The 25,325-nt window shown below is 32.0% G+C and overlaps 1 protein-coding gene across 4 annotated transcripts in view; it reads left to right on the top strand.

Moving 5' to 3' along the window:
• LOC143254943 (rho GTPase-activating protein 44-like) overlaps positions 1-25,325 on the top strand; it is a 72,418-nt gene that overhangs the window by 34,754 nt on the left and 12,339 nt on the right. For 2 of the 4 annotated variants that reach the window (XM_076509852.1, XM_076509853.1), the window contains 14 exons: positions 1,336-1,486; positions 6,060-6,136; positions 7,121-7,232; positions 8,822-8,898; positions 9,989-10,112; positions 11,691-11,841; positions 15,544-15,671; positions 16,350-16,397; positions 16,836-16,902; positions 17,642-17,723; positions 18,668-18,748; positions 20,002-20,130; positions 21,146-21,225; positions 24,644-24,776. In XM_076509852.1, the coding sequence (XP_076365967.1) occupies positions 1,336-1,486; positions 6,060-6,136; positions 7,121-7,232; positions 8,822-8,898; positions 9,989-10,112; positions 11,691-11,841; positions 15,544-15,671; positions 16,350-16,397; positions 16,836-16,902; positions 17,642-17,723; positions 18,668-18,748; positions 20,002-20,130; positions 21,146-21,225; positions 24,644-24,776 (1,440 nt within the window). Of the gene's footprint in view, positions 1-1,335; positions 1,487-6,059; positions 6,137-7,120; positions 7,233-8,821; positions 8,899-9,988; positions 10,113-11,690; positions 11,842-15,543; positions 15,672-16,349; positions 16,398-16,835; positions 16,903-17,641; positions 17,724-18,667; positions 18,749-20,001; positions 20,131-21,145; positions 21,226-24,643; positions 24,827-25,181; positions 25,266-25,325 lie in introns of all 4 variants that reach the window. The other 2 variants (XR_013030379.1, XM_076509854.1) reach the window with 2 other exon arrangements.

Raw genomic sequence — 25,325 nt, 5'->3', positions numbered from 1 at the left:
ACCTACAAAATCCCAAACAATGTTGTTGTAACATGATTTTTTACTTAACATATTTAAAACAATTTCAATATAATGATTCAACCATCTACAGATTTTCTTGTAGCAAATTGAAAGATTATTGTCAAAAGATATGGAGGTTTGTAGATGGCATGAATGGATAATGAAGAAAACTTTAAGTGTACAGTGTATCAACGGGTAATTTACATAGACACAGGAATATACAGATATTATGGAATAAGGAGACCACTATGACCAGAGACTGCTGAACAGCTTAATAAAGGTGTAATGGTACTCTGAGTTGTTGTTTGTAGAGTCGGTCTGTGTTGTTTAATTAAGGTCACTTCCTTTATTTTTTGTTTCTTGATGTTTGTTTTTTTTGTTTAAAATTAGTGTTTTTTGAGTTGTGATGGTGGTAAACATGGGAGAATTTTTATAATGTTTGGTTCATTTGGTTTCCAGTTTTCTTCCAGGTTTTCTAATGTGGATTCTGGACAATTATTGCATGTTATTTTATAAATGATGTTGGTATTGTCTAATTCTCTGTAGTCTTTATTTAATAATGATTTCAGTTTAAGGCTGGATTTTATTTTCAATGAAAGTGTTCCTTATCATCATATTGGTAAAGAATATATCATTGATGAAATTTAGGATTATAGGCTGGAATGTTTAAATTCAAAATCCCTTCTGAGGTTTTAAGATTTTCTGAACAAGTTATCAGCCTATCAGATTTTGTTTCTGCTTTATAACAATTGTTTTTACATCTTTTAAGATTTAGGATGTATAATTCTTAAACATGTTAAGGTTCCATAATGAGTATAGTTTGTGTTTGACAGTTCATGTGTGATTCTAATATTGAGTTTTATCTCTTACTTGAAACACTGTTTGGCACATTTTTTTAAAGGTTGAACTAATCAGATACATCAAATTGAAAGAAACTCCACATTGAAAGTTGGCTTACTGAGAAAGTAAATTGTTAATGGAAGATTTACAGGAGTTAGTTCTGTATTTATGTGAATGTAGGTCAAATATCAATGCCACAATAAAAACTTCATAAGTTAAATTTGTGTGAATAATTACTTGAACTGTTTAGAAGACTCCTGCAAAGCTTTTGACTATAACATTATTGTTATTCTTGTCACTGTTTCTGTGGTGCATATGATAATGGCTTAGCATGTAATATCCTAACTTATTCTTTGGCTGTGTTTGGGAATTTGAAATGAAAGGTAGATTTATAGGTTAAAGAATCTTTGGTGAACTTTGTTGCAAGTAGTTCCAGATGAAATATATATTTTTTTTATAATTACAATTTTTCAAATGTATTTTCCAATAATACAGGGCAGAGAAAACTGAAGTTTTGACAGAGGACCTGGTTAGTGCTGAGAAGCGTGTAGAATTGATTAAACAATCATGTCAGAACATTGCAAAGAAAGCAGCAGGATGTTTGCAGAGTGGAGGAACAGATCCTTTAGGTCCAGAAAAAAGACTGGTATGCCTCAGAAGTTTTTCCCTTTGAAATTAATTGTGTGTTCCATGTTCAACTATACAAAAAGTTCATGAGTTGTACACAAAGTTTATATCAGTTAATTTTATAAAGTTACGTTGTTAGTATTTGTGGACTATGTACATTAGCATTTGTAGTACAAGGTAGTGGGATTGTGGGGGGGATCCATTATTTCCTTAGTTTGTATCTCCTTGAAAATAGTACATTGTAAAATCAGGTGCCAAGGGGGGGACTTGGAGCTTGAGCCCCCCCAATATTGTTACTGACATATATTAATAGAATATGGAAAACACAATCACCTTTCTTGCTTAACAATTAACATCAAAGAGTCATATATCTGTAGAACTCAACGTCTTCATTAAGCGTGTGTCATGCATCCCATAGCAACGTACTGAATGCACTAAAACTCGTACGCTGTATTGCCACTTCCTATATAATGCCATTCTATCTTGAGCTTTGATGAAGATTAGAGAACCATGTCGATTTCAAGTTACAACAGATCATCAGGGATTTTACTTGATAAACCAAAGGTTTTACAGGTAATTACCCATTAATTTCATATATCTTTTATTGAAAAGTAAAACATAGCATACATGTATAAGTGTGTTGTGTATAGGTTAAAACTATGAAGCATTTAGCTGGTGTTGTGTCATCTGTGAAATCATTTTGCATTGTGTATCAGCCATCCAAATTGTACTGATGATTGTGGCATACACTTAAAATTGTTACTTACAATTCAATTAATGTTATACTTATGATTAGATAATAACCTTGCATGTTAACTGACCAAATAATATTTCTAAACAACTGTGGAGGAAAACTGACGTTACATAAGAGCCGTGATAGATGCACTGCTCTACACAGCCTGCCAGAATGAAGCCCAGAGAGGTCATAGGGAAGGCAATCAGTCAGATAATAGGGGCAATTTCCTGGGACTTCTTGACATGATTTCCAGATATGATGATATCATGAAGAAGAAGCTGAGTGGTCCTGGCAATGCCAAGTACATGCACCATGATATCCAAAAAGAACTGGTTGACATCATAGCTGGAATGATCAGGAAGGATATCAGCAAAGAGGTTATGGAAGCTGAGCATTTTGCTCTATGGTGGATGAAACAAAAGATGTGAGCAAACAAGAACAGCTGTCCATTGTGGTAAGGTACCTCCACCAACAGAGCCTTTACAAGGAGTTCCTGAACTTCACAGCTGCTGAGGGTCTGGATGCAGATTCATTGCTCAAGAAAATCATGGAGACTTTGGCTAAATGTGGTATTGACCATAATGCTTGCATTGGCCACTGCTATGACAGAGCTGCAGTCATGTCAGGGCACATCAATGGCATACAGGAGAGGTTCAGGAGAGAGGTATCTCAGGCTGTGTATGCCCACTGCTATGCACACAGGCTCAACCTTGTGCTACTTGATTGTGTGCACAACGTCCAGCCTGCAGCCGAGTTCTTTGTGACAATTCAGAAGCTGTACAAATTCTTCTTTACATCAGTTGTGCATGAAGGTACAGAAGGAGCTTGAACCCATAAACCAGCACATAGACTTGAAGTGACCATCAGACACAAGATGGGCCTGCCAACATGCTGCTTGTCTGGCTGTAAAAAGAACCCTCCCTGCCATTGTGACAACCCTAAAGTGTCTTGTGGAGGGGGACAATGTCCACAGAGCCACTGAATCAAAGGGCCTGTACATCCTCCTAGATCAGCAGTTCATAACCAGTCTAGTGGCCATAAAAAACTACTGCTGATGACAAAACAGCTATCAGACCACCTCCAGTCACCTGAACTGCAGCTGACCTCTGTAGAGGATTTAGTACAATCTGTCATCTCTGGTCTCTCAGAAATGAGAACTGAAGCAGCATGGAAAGACTTGGAAGAGTCTGCTGAAGATATATGTAAGAAAGTAGGAATATGCACTGAGACAGCAGTGGGACAGCGATCTGCCCCCAGACACCTGGACAAATTCATAATCACATCTAGTACTGGCCAAAGAGATGAACCAACACCAGATGCCAGGAGGCACACCTTCTATGCCATCATAGACAGGATGCTCAACGAGCTGAATAGAGGATTGTCCTCTAATGCCTGCAGTGTTCTGATGGGTGTAACTGCATTGAACCCCAAACACACCACATTTCTGGACAAGCAAGCACTCTTAGGAATGGCAGCAAACTATGGCATGGCAGAGGATGACCTTGCAGTGGTGATCCACCAGTTGAACTGGCTAATTCCCAGGAAGAAAGACAAGGGGCAGGAAGTATTCACACCATTGGAGCTTGCAACCATGCTGGAGCCATACAAGGATGCCTTCATAGATGTCCTGAAACTTGTATGCATCGCTGTGACCCTGCCTGTCACTTCATCTGCCTGTGAGAGAAATTTCTCATGTCTGAAGCTTCTCAAGACATACTTGCACAACAGCAGTGGTAACATCTGCACCAGAAACCTTGTTGTCATATCAGTAAACTCCAGGAGGGCAAAACAACTAGATATTGATACTGTTATAAACACATTTGCTGCCAATCACCAGAACACGCATTGTTTTGAAGTAATATTGACTATAAACACAACATGATGAAAGATAGTTAGCCTGATAGTGACCTTACTTTTCCTCAGAGTGTATTAACTTCACATGGGATAATTCGTTTCTGCTATGTAAACTATGTCTTTATGTTATATTTCTTTTGATTTGTAGCTTTACTCTTAATGGTATATCAAATGTTCAATCTAAGCTAATCTTGATTTTCTTTATTATTATGTATTACCTTGGGTAGAATTTAGGTGAGCTTCCTCTTTTACATATATGCATATTTTCATAAACAGATTATTTCTAATTTGTAATAATGAATTATTAATCAAAGTATGAGTTTCCAATGACAACTGCATTGAAAATGCAGTTCAAAATAGCACACCTTTCTGAAATGTACCTTGGTATTTACATTATTATAATTTACCATTTATACTTCATATTGATGGCATTTTGGGAAGTCCCTCCACAGTTTACCTCAGCACCCCCCAATGAAAATATCCTGGTGCTGCCACTGGTTGCCATTGAATCTGTCAAATGCTTGAGTTCTGTGAGTAGATGTGTGTTTTTGTCAGTGATTCATTTTGATGTCTTAAATAACAAACATGAACACACTGATTTTAGTCTCAGTTAAAATGTTACTAATATTGAATTTTGTTAAAATCAAAATGTGTATCAGATGGCATGATGAACAAAGGTGTCAGCCATAGTGCTCATGGCCAGGTGCTTGACTCCTTTGATATTTCTTTGTTTCTAGTGCAATATACTAAGGCAGTGTATAAAAGAAAGTAGATAAAGGATAAGAGCATAATTTACATTATTGACCTCAATTGAGATACACACAATTATTGAACCAAAGTGATAGGAACTTCCGTGTGACACCTTAGAATGTTAATATCAATGTGTTAATAATGTTCCAGCTATGATATCCTAGGTTGATAACAAGCAATAAATATACATGTATAAAGTGATGTAGAATTTTAACAATAACTTGTTTGATGCAGGAGCAACTATCAAAGTAATGAAGACACAATGCTATTCTATCAGAAACATCTTTTACTGACTGACATAAATTACAAATGAAATAATACCAATGCACAAGTTTCAGTGCAATCTTTAGACACTTCTGTTTTTTGAGAGTGAGGATGTAAGAGGGTTTGAATATGAATACAGAGTGTAACATTATAAAATCATTAATGTACATCAGGAGAACACTCTTAGTTTATAATCAGTTACCATCACCTTGTACCTGGAATTTAATATCTGTAATCTGTTTTAAGTTTTTCTGTAAAGGTTTGTGATTGTGCTAATTACATTTATTTTTACGTTTTCTCACATTGAAAGTTTCTAATGCATGAAAAATCTTTATATTCTGCAACCAACATTGTGTTGTATGAAAGTTTGTTTGTTTTTTACATTACTGATCAATAAATATCCCATTTTAAGTTTAGATTTCATGTGTTCAATCAAAATTTCAATTTAGATTTAATCAAAAAGTACACAAAAATTGAGATATTTCTAGTATCTTGAATGTGGGGATTTTGTTACATGAGAGAATAAGAAATATAGCAAATGGAGCAAACTGTCAAATGTCATGATATTAGATAAACTGTTTTCTTCAGTGTGAAGACTTCTGACAGTTTGTTCTGTTTTAATGAGTTTTTTTTTGTGTTTTTTGTTGGTACACATGATATTATTTTATGATTTGTTAGGTGGTTTAATTAATTATTTAACTTCTAGAAAATTAGCAAAACCACCATGACAGTGTTTATTTAATTTTTATTAACTGTCAACATGTGCACATGTGTGTGTATTGTGTAATTTAATATGAAAGTAATGGATTTCTGGTGGAAATGCTTTCATAACAATGTGAGATATCACAAGGTGTGTTAACTGAGTATTTTTCCCTTTGGATAAACTCTCACTTTTATTATTTTGTATTTTTATCTGTGATCTTTTTATCTTATGTATAGTACATGTGTATTTCTGTTTGTATGTCAACATGTTTTTTTATTTTGTTAGAAAAAACTGAAGGAGATTGTGTTATCCCAGTCTATGTTAGAGAGCAGTGGACTTCTGGGAGAAACTTCTATTTTAGGGTTAGTTTGTTGTCAAATTACACTATTTCTCTAGTAGAATTAATTTATCTATTTTGAAACACATACAAAGTATATATATATATTGCATTCAGTATGTGTTACAATATATTGTAAAATACATTTTAACAGCACTGTGGATCTTTCATGATTAAAACACTATTCAAACTCACTACTACATGAAAGCTTGTGATTACAATTGGTAATATTTCTTTAGATGCTGCAGCTTTGTAGTAGTTGGTTTGAATAGTGTGTTTTAGACTTCCCAGTGTTGGTAAAATGTATTTTATAACATTAACAAAATGAGTATATAATTAAAACATATACTTTCTAGCTTAAATCCATGAAAAATGTTGCATTTATAGTTAAAACACTTTTTTTTCATTTGCTTGAGTAGCTGCCAGCAAGTTTGTTTGTTTTTTTATGTTGTTTTTACCGTTATTCATAGGTTATGGTTGGTATTTTAACAGAATGTGGCCATGCATAACTATGTAGTGTTAGAGTAAGTAGAAAAGTTAATATAAAGGTAATCCTGGCATACTTCCTTAAAGTAAGAAAACAAAACAAACTGTTTGGTTGATGATGTCATTCTTTGAAACCTTGAAATTGATATATGTTCAGAGTATAAAGAAATCAAGGAGGGTCATCTATTGTATTGTTAGTGTTGTTTTTATAACTGTGTTAGATTCCTGCATACAAATGCATTGAAAAGCATTCATGTAGAGATCTAATTGAAAATGAATTTATATTGCCAAAAGCTGTCTGTAAGTCATTCTATTAATCTTCTGTCTGTCTCTCTTTCTAATGGCTTATATTGTTTCATGATGATTTCTATAACTTAATTGGTATCTGTTTTAAATTTTTGTACATTTTATATGCTCTAGAAGATTTCAGAATTCTTTATTACTGCTCTAAAATAATTTTTTTTGTGATCACGATTTTTTTTCATCATTAAAAATACTCATTTAAAAATACCTTATATTGAAGCATTATCTTTGGAAAAAGTGCTTCACTTCAAGAAAAATTAGGAAAAGAAATATTGGAGTATGAAATTAGTGTTGAAGAACACCTTTTAACACCTATTGGAGAGTTTCTCGAGGTAAGGTAATTTATAATTAAGCTTTGAACTAAGTAAGGTTTGGGGTAATGTATTAACATCCATCAGAAAAATAATTTGTGTAAGAGAATATACAAATAAGCATTAAAGTTGTGTGGTGAGAAAATTACTTCAGTTTATCGCTAGTCTTTGAGGGGTGCTTTTAGCACCAGTTTCTCAAAATGTATTAACAAAAACTGATATTTTTTCTCTTTTTAATTATTCAAAGGCATATAGATTCATCACTTAGAGTAGTGTCACATATTATAGGTTACACTTCTGTGTGAATCGCTTTGCATGCCTCATATTTTAAGTTGTTGTTTGTTGTCAAGCACAAAGCAATAGAAGGGCTATCTGTGCTCTGCCCACCATAGGTTATCAAAACCTGGTTTCTAGTGGTATAAGTCTTCAGACATCACTGTGCCACTGGGGGCTATATTTTAAGTTTAATAATAATAATCAAAACATAATTGTAGTTGTTTTGAAGGAAACAAAATTTATTCACAGTTTAACCTAAAACTATGATACATTACTGCATATAATCTAAATGTTTGGGTGAAATATTGATCATTATTGTAAATTAGCTTCATGAATTTAGCCAATAGTGCTGCATAATAAGTAGCACTTTTGTTAACTTGCTTAATCACTCAGATTTTAAAACTTGAAGAACCTCATTTGTTTAATATTTTATCATGAAGTTTTCTGTATAAATGATAACTTTAATGTTAGTAGTACTAGAGACTTCTAATATGAGTAGTAAAATACTTTCAGAAACTTGATTTTGAAAATTGGAAACACATAGAAGTAATTTAAGAATGAGATGTAGCTTTTTGTGTGAAGTTGGGTTGCATTTTATGTTTTGTCAAAATTTGTTAGGCATCTTAGTACTGTTATTTTAAAAATCAGTTGGGTATGAGGAAGGTAGAGAATTAGTTTTATAGGCATTGAAGGTGTAGGGTTGTTGGAATGCATAGCTAAATACTGGACTAAAGGTCGATTTGTTTTAGTTGCTGTTGTTGACAATAGTAGATATGGAAGATTATTATAAAAGACAAGGTTATTATAGCATGGCTAGAAAAGTAGTAAATTAATAAGGTATGTGATTTAAAGGCTTGTTTAAATGTGAATGATTTTTATTTGGTACACAGTTGTTTTTTTACTTGCTGTTTAATTTAAAGGAGGTTCAGTTGAATGTTTTCTCCCACTACTATATGAGTATTCAGTTTGGCTCTAATGTAAGTAGCCTCAAATAATTAGTACTGAATATGTTTTATTTGAAGTGGATTCAAAAGAAAAAGTTGAAATTAGATTTTGAGATCTTTACCCTTATAGTGACATCATATGTCTGATTTTGGCAGTGCTCTGCTACTACATAACTTAGCACTACACCATTGATAAGCAATATGGTATAAACTATTTGCAGCTGTCCTAAGCTTTAAAATCATCATAAAATCCAGTCAATGTCTGTATAGTTTATGAAGGAGTGCTATGCTAAAGTAATACATAATTATGCTGTAATGTCTAATTTAATGTAAATATATCCATGATCATCATTCAAGTCTGGATATGATTCTTTATTTTATCATTTCCAGAATGATATTCCTAACATCAGCAAGTTAAGAAAACATTTGAACAAATTAACATTAGATATGGATTCAGCACGTTCAAGGTAAGTTAAACTTTAATAAGATCCCAAGAATCACGTACATTAATGTTGTTTCTTGAAGGATTATTGAAAAATCTTCCCCCCAAGAAAAAACAAACAAAACAACAACAACAATTTTTTTCAGTGAAATACAGTTTTGCATTTTTTAATTATTCAGATAATGTTTTAAATAAATTAGTTTTTGTTTCATAATAAAATGTTTTGGCATCTTCAACATAAACTGTAGACTAACTTTTTAGAAAACTTGTGCACTACAGCTGTGTATTACTCATTTCAGAAATGTGTGTGTGTGAAATATTAAACAATTTCAGATTTTTCCTGCTATTATTTCTTCAGAGTCACTAAGTGCAGCAAAGCATTTTAGTTGAACAGTGGAAAATAATAATTTTCTTATCAGTAAGTAAAATATATATAATAGTTTAAATTTCCAAAAAAAAACTTTGTTTCAAATTGTTCTCAAAGAATAAAGTAATAATTAGAAATATATTTTCTATAAAACATTCAAGTTTAAGCTAACAATGAAGACTAGATTAAAAAACAACTTACAAACCCTATGACCTGAAATCTTTTGAATGATTGACCTTTCTTCATCAGGGGTAGACTGGAAATCATAGTACACCAGTTAGTAATACCAAATTATTTCATGCATCTAAATAGAAATGATGGTTCTGTTTTAATGGTGTAAAAATCATGTTTATAGTGCCGTGTACAAAGTGATTTTAAGAAGTGATGATGAGAAACCCACTTAAAGTAAAAATGTATTTCAAGATGGCATTAACCTGAAGGTGATCTAAGAAGGTCAAAATGTTGTTCTCTGCTTTATTAGTAAAAGTGTCAATACCAATACCAGTCATTCTGATATACATGATTTTAAAAGCATTGATTTTGGAGAATCTAAGGTGTCAGTGGCAGTTGGTGTTTCTGCTTTTGGTAATCATTCCAAGTTCATAAATTTATTTATTATAGTCATCCTACTGTCATGTTACTTTAAGCACGTTTTTTTTTTTTTTCATATTTATGTGTAACCTGTACAGCCAAAAATGCTTTTGTATATCTATGAATTTTCCTGATATATGACATAACTTTCAAACAGATATCAGGCAGCCGTCAGACATAGCAACCAACAAGCGGGAGGTGGATTAAATAATGCAACAGCAAAAGTTGATGTTGTGAAAGAAGTATTAGAAGATGCTTCATTGAAAGTAGAGCAGTGTAAGGTGGGTTTTGATAAAATTAGTTGTTATAGACCAAGTAAGTTTATGAATTTAAATTGTTTAAAATTCTAAGAACTAGTTTTCTGTATACAGAAATGTAAATTAGTATGGTTAAATACTTGTAGTAAATATGGTAGATGGACATTAATTGGTAAAAAATTGTATAAATATTTATTTTGACCACAAATACTGTCCAAGAAGATACAGAGTGATATATTTAAGGTAATGCTGGATTCTTGATGATGAGAAACCCACTTGAAATAAAAATATATCTGAGAATGGCTGTTATGGGTGTTAACACTTTTACTGAAAAGGAGAGAACAACTTTTTGACCTTCCTAAGTCATCTTCATATCTGAAGATGACCTAGGAAGATTGAAACATTTTTCTCTCCTTATCAGTAAAAGTGTTAATACCCATACCAGCCATTCTGAGATATGCTTGATTCATTTGTGATATTTTTTAAATTAGACTTTGGATAGTATTCCACTTTTTTCCAGACTTGGTTTAATGGTTTCCATATGTGTATTGAGTTCTGTTTCAGAGAGGTCTCGGATGAGATATAGCGCTACCAAACATGCTTCAAATTTTCAGCTTTGGGTGCATTGTAAGAGTGATATCAGTTACACCATTTCAGTGATGTCGAGAGAAACCCACTTGTTGAGAAATTTATATGCAAAAACGGCTCGTTTGGGTTGAGAAAATATTTTACATAGAAGAGCGAACAACGTTTCGACCTTCTTCGGTCATCGTCAGGTTCACAAAGAAAGAGGTAACTGACCGGAAGCTGACCACATGTTTGAAGAAGGTCGAAACGTTGTTCGCTCTTCTATGTAAAATATTTTCTCAACCCAAACGAGCCATTTTTGCATATAAAGTTACACCATTTGTTTAGATAGTCACTTCAGGTGGATGGTGCTGCTGACTGGTTGCCTTCCCTCTGGTCATCTATGGGAAATTAGGGATTGATATGCTTGAACCAGAATGATCTCTGACCTGACCATTTAGCCCACCATGCACTTTGGTTAAGAAGAAGTAGAAGTGTGTTCTTACAAGTCATTTCTAGACTTTCAAGTATCACATAGCTGAAATAATGGATATGAAACTGGATTTATGTATGACCTTTCAACCAACATTTTTTTTCCTTCCAACCTTCTGTGTTCAAAAGTTGCCCTAAAAACATGGAGACAAAAATCACATCTAAAATAAATTCTTGTTCACATTCAACTTATTTTAACAGTGTTATTAGGTGTTATTGATTTACAATACAGATCATAATGTGACATAAGCAACTGTTTATAACAGTGGATCCTGGCCTTGTAATTAGGATACTAAACTCTCAATCTTTGGATCACGGGATTGAGACCTAGCAATGAATGTGCTTGCCCTTTTGGTCATGGGAGCTTTGCTGCGAGCCAGTTGCCTTCCCTATGCTAAACAGTGCAACTTTTTCTTTAGACTTGAGCCATGCCATATGAAGTAAAAGACACTATTTATTTTTGTAAACTGTACATGTGTTTTATATGATGTATTTAAATGTAATAGGATTGTTAATAACACTGTATTACCAACATCATTTTAGGATACCTTGGCAGCAGAGATGTATGCACTTCTTAAAAAAGAACCTGAATTTGCCAAATTGTTTGTGGACTGGTACAAGTTTCAAGCAAATTATCACCAGAAAATGTTGAATATTTTAGAAGAATGTATTCCCTTATTAGACAGTGATATTAGTGAGTATCTGTTTAATTTAATTTGACACATGTTCTTTGTTTGTCATTCCAAACAATATGGAAGACAGTCCTATAAAGTTTATATTCAACACAGTATGTCAATTTGTACACCTAGTGGCCTATTTATTTTTTAAAAATTCAGGGAAGGTGTAACTGCTGATGTGATTTAGTTGTTTCACAAGTTGAACCTGTTTAAAAAACTAGCAAGACTGATGAAAGGGATGATAATATAGATTAAAATAAATCACCAAGTGTCATTATATTAAATATTTGTTTTGATGTATTTAGGAGTTTGATATGATAAGTAGAAGGTAACATTTTGTGAGAACTGTATTCAGTGAATCTCAGTATGAAAGATAGAAAAATATAAACTGAAACATTTGTGTAGTTTTGTTAAAATATTCAAGTGTTCATTTGTTTATAAAAGTTCATCTAGAAAATTTATATACCATTCAGATATTAAACATATTTTTACATTTAAAAATTTAAGCACATAAATTGGAATGAATTGTTTGTGTTCAATAGATAGTTAAAATAAAGGTCAAATAATGCAGTTTTTTTATAGTATTTCATCAATTACTTCTGTATAACAAGATCAAGGTGTACATGTCATGACATTTCACAGCATTACATTCAAAGTTTAATTAAGCAACTTCATTATCTACTATGCCAATAAATGTCTCGTGAGAACATGTTATAATTCAAATTTTTATACTACTTAAATTACAACTTCAAAATTTCAAATTAAAATTTAAAAAAAGTTTCATTTTTCTGTGTCATGTGATGCCCCTGACCTCCAAATTTTTCATTTCTGAGTTGTCACACTTCTAAGATAAACTTTTCCAATTTCTAACCAATTAGAAGTAAAAGTTGTATATAATTACAAGCAGGGACCCAAAATGTGAACGTTTTACCTAGTTTATTGTGAGACAGATATCAATAAATATCTCAAACCTCCCAGAGAAGTGTTACCTCCCTCTATCTGTCTCTTACTTTTGAGATTATTTACTAATGAATTTTACATCTTAACAGATATTTTTGTAACCAGTATAAAGAGAAAATTCTCTATATTAAATTAACAAGTGTCCTTTTGAATTCAACAAGGATAGTATTCCCATGATTTGAATGTTTTATCATATGATTGTTTATTTACTCTGACAAACAAAATTTTATATCTGCTGTAGCAGTTAGGGGAACATTTTATTCTAATTTAGACATATTTATTGTGCTCTAGAATACTTCTTTGAAAGCTACATAAATATATTTTTTGAAATCCAAGTTTGTGAGACTGAACGAGACTTAGTGTAGAATGTTAAGTGTTTTTTAGTGAAGTTCAAGGAGCTCAGATTGTTGTGAATAATAGAAATCCTTGTTTTTGTTATGTGTATTTTCAATTTATTGATAAATACTTAAATGACTAAAACATAAAAATTATAAATTTATCAGTATAGCTGAATTAAACTTTAATGTTATACTAGCTAGAGTGCTTCTACAGGAAACAGTTAACCAGCTTCCACTCTGGTTTATTGCTCTTTTTACAAACATTAATTTCTGGTAATATACAGTGTGTCAATAAAAACCATAAACAAATTAAAATGTTAAAATAAGTAATTTGGAACTTTCTGATCAAGTGTGTACTTGGTGCAGAGGAAGAAATTGTAATATTCATTTTATTTCAAGTTTTTCAACTTTTCATCATAAATTGTTTTCTTTACAGTTAATGTTAGGGTAGAGACATTAACAGAATATTCAGTTAGAAGGTTCTAGAGGTTATATGAATAAGGCAATATATTATTATTTCAAGAAGATATTAGTTTTTATCTTATTACTTAAGACAAGTTATAAACAGCAAGATATCATGAAAGATAGTGAAACAGATTGGTATTGTCAAATTTAACTGTTTTAAATTTTATCAAACTAGAATGTAAATAAGTTGTTATTGATTGTAACAAATTTGTTGAAATAAATATGAGGTTATAAATAGTTAAGAATGTGTTTGTAGGTAGGAGGTACGAGTTATTGTCGGTTTTTTCATATTTATAAAACAGTCTTAATTAGCATTGGGATAAACAGTTGATGCTAAATATGGTACAGTATTTGCACTGCACAAGTAGGGTAAAAACTTCTTATACATAATACATTTGTACTGTACAGTTCTTTCTTTGGGTATTATGGTTGTTAAACGTATTCCAGTACTGTTTGTTACAAAAAAGAAAATTTCAAGAGTGTAATGTTATTATATAACATTGTAGGTATTTGTAATTTCAAGAATGGCTCTTATAACCACAGTTTCCTTTTTTTCCCTTATTTAGCTCTTTGCTGTACTACAGGGTTTATGGTATTATGTGTATTTGTACAATGCACACCAGTAATCTATCTTGTATCTCTACATCAATGTATATGCCTTGACTGTGCATATAAAACATCCCAGGGGAATTCCCAAATTTTCTAATGGTTCTATGTTGTATAGACAACATGACAAAGTTTATGTAACTTCCAAATATATTCAGCAGGATAATGTTTTCACAGGAGTTTAGGGATGAATCCCAGAGATCCCCTGACTATTTCTGCTTTCTTTTTACAGCTGAATATTGCTGTTTATAAATGATAAACCTAAAAATAGAAAAGAAGAATCAATTATACTTTCTTTCATACAAGAGGTTTCCTCCTTATCATCCCAGAGAAATCATGGCTATGACCAGATGTGCACTGCACATGTCTATCAAGACTTGATAAGTTATGAACTTGAGAGCAGCAGGCATACTGAAAGATCAATATGATGTTATGATCCAGTTGGTTTCCAAATGGATTATTAACTTTTAAACAACCTACATTAATGGCCTTAAAACTTTAACTTCAAAATTACAAACAAATTCTTAAAAAGTAAATTTTGAACAGTAAGTAAATACTACTCCCACAGTGAAGTGGTTAATAGAGAAATTGTCTGTTCTTAACTATTACAAAAGAGGTTCTTACTGTGGTAGCTTTATACACTTATCTGTAGGCTAAAGTAAAGATTAAGTTTTATAAATTTGTGATTGGATCCCTACTTCATTTTGAAATTCATAATTTTTTTAATACTCTTGTTTGTTGACTTGTTAATGAACATCTGTGTAAAGTATATATTTTGCTTTTAGAAACTGTCATTTGTCTGTTCATCAATATGCAGCACTATCTGTTGGGTTGAAAAGATATTTAAGTACATACATGATATATTTACTGCTTATAAAATTTTGAATATATTTATTAAAACATCAAAAATGGATGCATACAAACCACTCAAGTAATTTAGAGAAATCTTGTAGTGATAGTCGGAGCCATCTAGGGGTTAGCCCCATTGATGTGATCAAGTTGGTTGGTAGTAAATAAAAAGGTTGTTTTAGAAATTTTTTGAACTGTTATACCAGAAATGTTATGATCTTTTTAGCATATTATTATTACATATGTGCATAATACAGTGTAATCAATACTTTGAATGGTTAGTTTTTTGCTTAGGAATTCATTAGGGTTTTTTTTGTGCATGGATTATTTGAAATCTTTGTTGATTCCTATTGTACTTAAGATATTGTAACTTGAATATTGTAGGTCTTGGAAAATATTCAGTTTCAGAAATGAAGTAATGTTTTGTACATTTTTAAGTTTTTGTGATGAACAACTTAAAGGTATTTTCTTTGTTTCTTGTTCATTCCTTTTTCTTTATAGGGAATTTTAACCACAAATCAGTCTATGGGGTCTCACTAGATGAACATCTAAGGGTAACAGATCGAGAAATAGCATTAGTGATAGAAATGTGTGTTTGTTCTTTGCTTGAGAATGGAATGGATGAGGAGGTAATCTTCTGATATGTTGTTATGAAATTGATATTTAAAGAAAGGAAAAAATAAGTGTAAAATTTAAATATATTTCTAATAACAAGCATTGAATTTTGAATTATTTGTAATTTCTTAAGATATGTTTTTGCTAGATTTTAACCATGCTGGGCATGCTTATTCTGATACTGTTCTGTTATATTGTTTATAAATTTTAATAATGTTTTCTGTGGATGTTCTCTGTTTTTTGTCTGTTAGCCTTTTGGATAGTTTGCTCATTGGAACAATTTTTTCATAATTCAGAATCATTACATTAGGCCTAGATATTTTGCTAACAAACTGGTATCCAGAAGATCTCCAATCAGGTATAATTTAGGATAATTTTCCATATTCATAGGAGATTTTATAGGAATATTTAAATGTTTTAACAATGCTATAAATTCTTTGTATAACATAAAATTTGGAATTCACAAAAAAAACAAACCAGGATGGAGACTGAAACCCTGTTATGGAAAGCTAGACATGGAAGCAGATATAAAACAAGAAACAATACTAAAACCACAGCATAGCTGGAGAGAACTTTAAAGAAAAAAGGCTTTTGCACTAACATATGTATAGTCAATTTAAAATATTATTTTCATATGTAGTAACAAATGTGAAAAACCAGTATTGAACTTCCACCTTTTTCCTGTTTACCAGGGTCTCTTTAGAATAGCTGGAAGTGCATTGAAAGCAAAAAAATTGAAAGTGAGTATTCCCTGGAGCAATTTTTCAACAAAGCAAATTCAATAGTTTTAAACTCTCACTGTGATTTTATTTTCTACATGTATTTACATTCATGAAGTAAGTCTTGAAGAAAAGGAAAGCACTGGCTGTAAACAAAATCTTTAGAACAGATTAATTACTATTCTTAATTTCACTCTTACACTCCTACTTATTCCTGTGTTAAACATAATATACAGCTGAAAAAGTATTTCTTAAACTAGTATTTTATGTAAGTAGAATACAAATTCAGTATTTATTATGCTAGATATTTAATTTTAGTTCAATATTTTGGGTTAGAAACTAGATATATTATTCTGACATTAAGTAACATGTATGTGCTAGTGCTTTTAATTATCAGTGAGTGTTGATTTTGATGGTAACTATAACATTCATAGTTCTTTTACTTTAAATTTGTTGTAGAATTCCTTTGATGCTGGCATTATATTTGACTTGGAAGAGTATGCTCGAGATCCCCACTGTGTTGCAGGTATTATTTTAGTATTCTGCTTATCAACCTTAACAGCTCAGACTAAATTGGTAAATGAAACATTAGTTGCTTTCTCATAACAAGTACTATCAATATTCAAGTTTATTGGCAGTAAGTTAATTTTGTTACAGTAATATTTAAACATAAAATTAATGTTTCCCCTTTTTTTTAAATAAGAAAACTAACTGGCATATTATATTTTATATGTTACTACAAACCTGAAAACTGGTCGTATCACTTTTCTCAGATTTTCCTTTTTGCAGTATGAGTTTTCACCAGTAATAATACTTTAACTATGACAAATGCAAGTTAGAAAAGTGTATCAGGACTGTTGTTATTACAATAAATTGATTTTGCTGTTTCACGTTTTTTTTTATGTTGAAGTTCCATAAGAGGAATGATAAATTACTTGTAGTATTATTTTTAAGTGAGAAATTTGATTTCATTGACAGAATAAATCATTATTACCATGAAAGGAACTCAAAAATCACATATATAAAGTGGAACCGTGCTTAAGTAAACAAGTCTTCATGAATAATGCTCCATTAAATGTTGTTACATATATTTTATTATGATATATATAAGACCAGATCTACATTCCATAATTTGTGATATTTTATAAATGCTTGAAAGGTTGTTTCCATGTAAATTTGCTTGAAAAGTTGTTTCCATATAAATTATGATTTTGTGTCATTACTTAAAGTCAAAATGTGGTACATGTGTGTATTGTTTTGGTCAGGAGCTCTTAAGTCTTATTTGCGTGAACTACCTGAACCTCTCTTGACATTTGACCTTTATGAAGAATGGACAAATGCAGCTAAGTAAGTGTTTCAGTATTATATGTAAAGTGAAAGAAATTTTTCCACTGGGAAATATTGTTAAAGTTTTGACACTCTAGCATTCTTCAGTGATACATATATTTCTATACAAACTAAACTTAATAGAAAAGTTTCTAATAAAGCAGCATTCACATGTCTGTTTGTTTTATAAATTAATTCTTTAGTATTTTCTTTACATATTAACTACTGCATTCAGTTATATTACAAAGTTTACAACATTTTCTGCTTGTACCATGTATGTGTGTATAATGTAAACCTGTACCTTTTCCAAATTCCTCTACAAGTCATTAACTTGTATAAAGTCTTGCACATATAAAGCAGTAGAACATAAGTATTAAAATAGTATATAGGAAATTTAAACTTTTCATGTCAAGTGAATTTCTTAATTGTTTAAAACATATTCATTTCAATGAAATGCACACACACACACACACACACACCCTTTAAAGTTGTACAAAGTAAACCCTCAAACAACATGCAAAAAACAAATCTTCCACTTAATTTCATTTATAATCCTAGGTTCATTATGAGTTTAGGAACTTACATTAAGCTTACTTAATTATAAGTTGTAACTAGTTTCTGGACAGTGTATCACAGGTTAAAATCACATTCTTACTAAGTCAGATCAACATAGCTTCAACATGTTAAAATCACATTTTTTAAGTCAGATCAACATAGCCACAGCATGTTAAAAGTCACATCTCTACTGAATCTGATCAACAAAGCTACAGTATCTATCTATTCTGGTACTACAAAAACAAAATGTGCCAGTTATGTAAAACATTTACTTGTATACTGTAACTGCAGTGTCACATTTAACCTGAGTACTGAAATAAAATTCTAAATATTTGAGAATCAAAAACAAAATGGAAACCTATTTTTTTAAGAACATTTCTATGCTGAAACAAGTTTTATATCTGTAATAGAATAGTTGATCCAGAGGCAAGACTTCAAGCATTGTGGCAGGTTCTATTGCGTCTTCCTGAAACCAACCGTAACAATCTAAGGTGGGTTTATAACTTCTATCACATTCAAGTGTTAACCTTAACAGACATAATTGTTCAGTTAATCAAACTATCTCTCTCTGTAAATACAATTAAATTAAAGAAGTTTTATATAATTAATATTTGTTGGTGATGTTATGAAAATATCAATATTCATTAACATTTACCCAGAAGCGTGCACATGTGTGTGTGTGTGTGTGTACTATCAGTGTACAAATTTTTTACACACACACAAGTATTTTGTTCCTTGGATTTGTGTTCTGTGTTTTCGTGTGTATGTCGGAGATTATCCATTGGGGAATTTATCATAATTGTTCAAAATATTAATGGTGTGAACATTTTTAAAGTAAATGTGTTTGCTTACATTAAAATATTATAATGTGATGCAAGTGGGTTTTACAGTATTTATTTTCATGATTTTTATGATGTACATTTCTAAAAGTTAGAAGAGTGTTAATTGTGGTGTTACAGTGCTTGAAGTACTAAGTACATTTTCTCCTTACTTGAATGATAACATTAATTTTATTGCTCTGTAATGTACAAACGTTACAGCTCACACACAAGTGTTATCTTGTAACGTACAAACGTTACAGCACACACACAAGTGTTATCTTGTGGCATACAAAGCGTAACAGCGCGCACACAAGTGTTATCTTGTAGCATACAAACGTAACTGCACAAGTGTTATCTTGTGACGATACAAGCGTTACAGCACCACACAAGTGTTATCTTGTGACGTACAAACGTTACAGCACGCACACAAGTGTTATCTTGTGACGTACAAACGTTACAGCACGCACACAAGTGTTATCTTGTGACGTACAAACGTTACAGCACGCACACAAGTGTTATCTTGTGACGTACAAACGTTACAGCCACGCACAAGTGTTATCTTGTAACGTACAAACGTTACAGCACGCACACAAGTGTTATCTTGTGACGTACAAACGTTACAGCACGCACACAAGTGTTATCTTGTGACGTACAAACGTTACAGCACGCACACAAGTGTTATCTTGTGACGTACAAACGTTACAGCACGCACACAAGTGTTATCTTGTGACGTACAAAGCGTTACACGCACAAGTGTTATCTTGTGACGTACAAACGTTACAGCACGCACACAAGTGTTATCTTGTGACGTACAAACGTTACAGCACGCACACAAGTGTTATCTTGTGACGTACAAATGTTACAGCACGCACACAAGTGTTATCTTGAATAAATTATCAGTAATTTGAAATTAAAATTTGCAGGTACATCATTAAATTTCTAGCAAAGTTAGCTACCAATTCTGATGTAAACAAGATGTCACCTCAAAATATAGCCATAGTCTTTGCTCCTAACCTTATCTGGGGACCTGATCAGGTCACCATGCAGTTTAGGTAGGTACATTTTATACATTTGGTAATACTTATTCCAATTAACAAAAATAATACCTCACAGAAGTTGTATTTTATGACTGAGTACTTAATATTATAGTGATGTAGTTATAACTTGTTTCACTCTGTGATGCTAATTGTAAATGGTTTCAATAGAACTTCTTAAAAACTTGATACAACTGTATCACATGCTTGAAAAAAAAAATTAATTTATGTGGTTCTCATTTAACCCTGTAGTCTTGTTTCCTGACAGAAAATGTTTACAACTTGTACAAGTTTTAAAGCCTTTGTAATCTCTTAACCTGTTTCTTACCTAAATTCAGGGGCTTTGTAATAGCTTAATATGTTGTTTATTCTCTTCATATCTGAACTCTTCATTAGTGCACTAAATCATATTTTTATGACTGTTTCTCATAAGTCACAAATAACTTAAAAAAGATAAGTTATAGTTTCAATAATTTTTATTAAGAATCTTTATTCTTGTTTCTAAACTATAAAATAAGGATTTTGAATTTGAACACGTTTGTTGTTTGTTTCAGTAGTTTTTCCATTCTAGCACCCCAGTAACACACAGTATGTCTGAGGACTTATAACACTAAAAATTATGTTTTGATACCTGTGGTGGGCAAAACAGAGGCAGTCTATTGTGTAGCTTTGTTCTTAATTACAAACAATAGCAACTATCCACACTTCTTCTACCTTGACATGGATTTCTTGTTATCGGGAACTTTCAAAACGTAGTAGTAATTAGTGAAGTGATTTTATTTTCTGCTTCTATTTTTTTTATACCAGTTTTATTTTCCTTGCATTTTTACCTTCTGTGAATTTTCTGATCTGAATCCTGTTCTTCTGTTTTACTGTGTGTGAAAGGGTTATCTAATCTTAATCCTGTTCTTCTGTTATACCTTGTGTGAAAATGTTATCTAGTTTTATTCTTAGTTTTATAATATAAAAGAATTATTCCCTCTGTTTTCATGGATTAAGGTAACCATCTTTCATAATTGTTTCTCTACTGTAGTAAGAACATGTCAGTCGCCAACGTGCACAGTGCCATTGTTGACTCCTTAGTAAGCCATGCTGATTGGTTCTTCCCCGGAGGTATGTCATGTTCCTTGTTTATTTTAATTTTTAGATTTTGCTTTCTCCATATCTTCTAAACTGTTTGTATAGTATTTCAGCTCTTTGTTCAAAGCAATTTAATGGAATAACTCATTAAGACACATTTGAAAAAATGTATAAATAGGTGTTTAATTTTTTTGACAAGTAAACATAAATCAGATGATTGAGTAATTAAACTTCTTACGCTTGTTTTTATTTGTTTCAAGATATCTTTTCTTTCCTATGGACCCCTAACCTCTAAATATATATATATATATTCCAGTTTATCTTTTCTATTCAAAACTGTAAACTTATTTTGAAAGTCTATGGTAGAGACAGCATCTTAATAAATCTCTTCTACCATTAACCACTTCAGTAGTATTGGTGACAGATATAGTAATATTAGGAACATATTCAAGATGCTTAAATAAATCTCCTCTTCTGCTAATCACTTCAGTAATGACAGTGACAGGTATTGTAATACTAGGAACACATTCAAAATGCTTACATAAATCTCTTCTACTGCTCACTTCAGCAGTGACAGTGACAGATGTGGTAATAATAGGAACACATCCAAGACATTTGTATAAATCTCCTCTTCCATTTAACACCCCATTGAGGTGGATTCCTACATGTGGCAAGGGAAGGTTATGTATTATAAGTTTTTAGCATTGTAGCAAGTCCGCTCAGAGGACTGCATGATTGGTGGGGATCAGCGGTCACTGAACCATTTTCCTTTCATTATGGATTCCCTAAACCCTTAAAAATATAAAACCAGTAATTGGTGAATGACCACATTTTTAAGACTCTGAATGGCAATCTTTAACTCATTCTGTACCTATACCATGTTTTTATCTTGCATATTTTGACAGTCAAAATCATAGGGAAAGCATTTCCCCTTTTTATTCATAGAGGATTATAGGGGCTTACTGGCCCTCCAAAGTCAGTTAAGAAGCTAGGTTCTTAGAACATCTTTGCCAAAACCAGTGAACTGCTCCTGAATTCAGAGGTGACTGGTGATCTACCCATTGAGGTAACTCTCCATGCTACTTTTAATTCCTCACAGGGAGTTCTTGTTTAGAGTTATTTGAAGAACATGTCAAACATCTTTGCTGGTTTCTTCAGTGAGAAGTATCTCCACTTGTAAAGAAGAAACTTTGCTGCCTACCAGTGATCTTATTTTCACATTTATGTTGTCATGTCCACCTGCCACTGTCATGACAGGTTATGTGGTTGTAAAGTTTGGTCATATAATTCCAACCCTCAGATATTTTCAGCATCTTTCTTTTAGGGTCAATTGTCTCTGTGCCTATAATCACCCCGTTACACTGATGAAACTCAAATTTGCTCTTTATCAGTTTCATAGTACATCAGTCAGACCTGATGATGTTCACTATGAAATGCTGAATCATCTCTCTTGTGTCTTTCTCTTGCTCTTCTTCTGGTTATCTTCAACTGGATCAGACAGAAGAACATGCTTCCTGATGCTTGGTACCAGGCTACTGTCCTCCCTTTTTCTAAACCTGAGAAGAGTCCCACAATTCCTTCTAATTATCACCCAATTGCATTGACTAGCTGTTTTTGTAAGGTTTTAGAAAAGATGGTCAGTATTTGTCTTATTTGGTTTCTTGAATCAAATGACCTCCTATCGCCTACCCAGTGTGGGTTCCATTAATGGCACTCCATCATGGACCACCTGATTTGACATGAAACTTCCTTCAGGGAAGCCTTTCTCAAGAGGAAACATCTTGTTTCTGTTTTATTCAATCTTGAGAAGGCTTACTAAACTACGTGTAGATACACCATTTAGTTTGTACCTTCATATGTATGGGTTGCATGGCCATCTACCCATTTTTATTCAGAACATTTTAATTGACAGGCAATTCAAAGGTCGTGTGGGTTCAACATTTTCTTAGTCTTTCACACAAGAACTTGGGATTCCACAAGGCTGTGTCTTGAGTATCAAGATTAAAGCTGTTATCACTACATAACTTCATCCTACTGTTGCAAATGGCCTTTATGTTGACGACTTCTATGCTTTGTGTCAGTCGTCAAACATGAGGTTTATTGAGCAGTGGTTTCAGACTGCCTTCAGTTGCTTCTTGAGGTGAACCACAGCAAATGGTTTTACCTTTTCTTTTTCTCAAACTCTTTGCATGCATTTTTACCACCAATGTTGCCTACACCATATAAATCTTTTCTTCCATTAACCACTTTAATAATGACAGTCATAGATGTAGCAATATTATGAACACATCCAAGACATACATAAACTTCCTCTTCTACTAACCACTTATAACACTTAAGGAGTTGAAATTTACACTTTGAGGAAATCAAGTTTTATTAGGGGAACTTGGCAGAAAGGGTACTTATTCCGTATATAGGAATTCACCGAGCTATTGCTCATTGCCTGTAAATTTTGAGGAAATCAAATCAAAACATTAGCATCCTTCATTTATGTGGAGATAATCCAAATCACAATGCCTGTTTTTCAATTATCTTGCATGTTCAAAAATTTGTCCTTTTATTCTTCTGAAAAGATAAATATTTGCAGTTTGGAAAAGAATAGGAACACTATTTGGAGGGCCATCTTTAATTATTGGAGTTGAAATTTAAAATTTTAGTTGTCACATTTTAAGTTAGTTTTCATTTCATGGCAGATATAAATTAATAATTTTATCATTTTACCAGATTCATATGTTACCAGTGAGTCAAAATAGAGAAAAATCTATTTAATGTGAGGCAAAGTGAACAAAAAAGTCACTATCCTATAAGGGAAATTTAAGTTCTTGGAACATTTCACCTACTGAACTTATCAGTCTGGTTGTTATATCCTTGGTGGACTTAACACAGATTGCACATTATTTAGCATTGTTTTTAACAACAAAGTTATTGGATCTGCAGATTATATGAGAGTAGTTCAAAGTTCAGACTAACAACAGATTATATATGTTTGAAAAAAGTGTTGTGAAATGTCACACAAACTACAGTAGGTGAAACAAATAATGAACAGGTAAATTCTGTTAAATTATTCATAACACATGATATCTTAACTTCTTTGAGAAAGATTAAATACCAAACCATCAAAGATTAGAAAAAAGAAGAAAATATTCTACATTTCAACTGGATAATTCACACGAGTAAACAATCCTATTATGTTGTGTTAAGCAGAATATCTTCTTTTTGTAATCTTTGGTGGTTTTAATTTCTCAAGTTATTTTGGTTTTACTTTAAATTAATCCTTAAAACTTACATTACATATATGACTTCAGACTATAGGATTACTTTATTTCTCTCCACTTTGTTATTATCAGTTCCATGTTTTAAAAACTTAGCTCTGTTTTTGTTTCTTTATAGTATATTTAAAAAAGGCAAATTCTTTGAAGATTTCATGATTTAGCTTTTATCTTTTTTTCAGAAATGCAATTTTATATTACATCACCACAAGTTTCAATAGATTCAAGTAAAAACTCAGCACCAGCCAACCAGCAAAAGTACCCAACGTGTAACGGAGACTGGGATCCTGACCAAGGAGGAAGCCTACCCAACAGGTCACCGACTTGTCTGTTTGATGTTGTTTGTGTGATTCAAGATAAGAGTGGTATTCAGAAAGAATAAGATGCACTTGTCATAGCATTTTTAATTTAAAGCAAATGAATTTTAAAAAGTCTGAGGATTCCTAATTTATAACTAGGAAACAACATTCATTTAAATGTTAATCCATTTTGTGACACACACACACACCTAACAGGATTTCCAACATAAAAGATATGCACAAAGGTGTAATGTCATATAGTGAATGTTTGAATATAATATAGCTGAAAATGAAAGAAAGCCATACTTACACAATTTTTATATCAGTCTAAATATAAAAATATGATTTAAAGTGCTTTTAATCAAATACAAATGTTATACTATCTTAAATTACTAATGGTTGTGATATAAATTGTGTATAGCAAACCATTTGACTCCTGACTGGATAAGTCAATCAAAACTGTATGATGTTCTACTTAACTTTCCTGTAAGTGATGGATTTAAAGGTCAGTACTATCTCTATCAACTTGTATTACTTCACAACACTAGCAGCCAATGAAAATACC

This window comes from Tachypleus tridentatus, chromosome 7, assembly GCF_004210375.1.
Source record: "Tachypleus tridentatus isolate NWPU-2018 chromosome 7, ASM421037v1, whole genome shotgun sequence".
Lineage (NCBI taxonomy): Eukaryota > Metazoa > Arthropoda > Merostomata > Xiphosura > Limulidae > Tachypleus > Tachypleus tridentatus.
The sequence above is the reverse complement of the archived record's forward strand: the minus strand, read 5'-3'. Positions and strand labels throughout refer to the sequence as shown.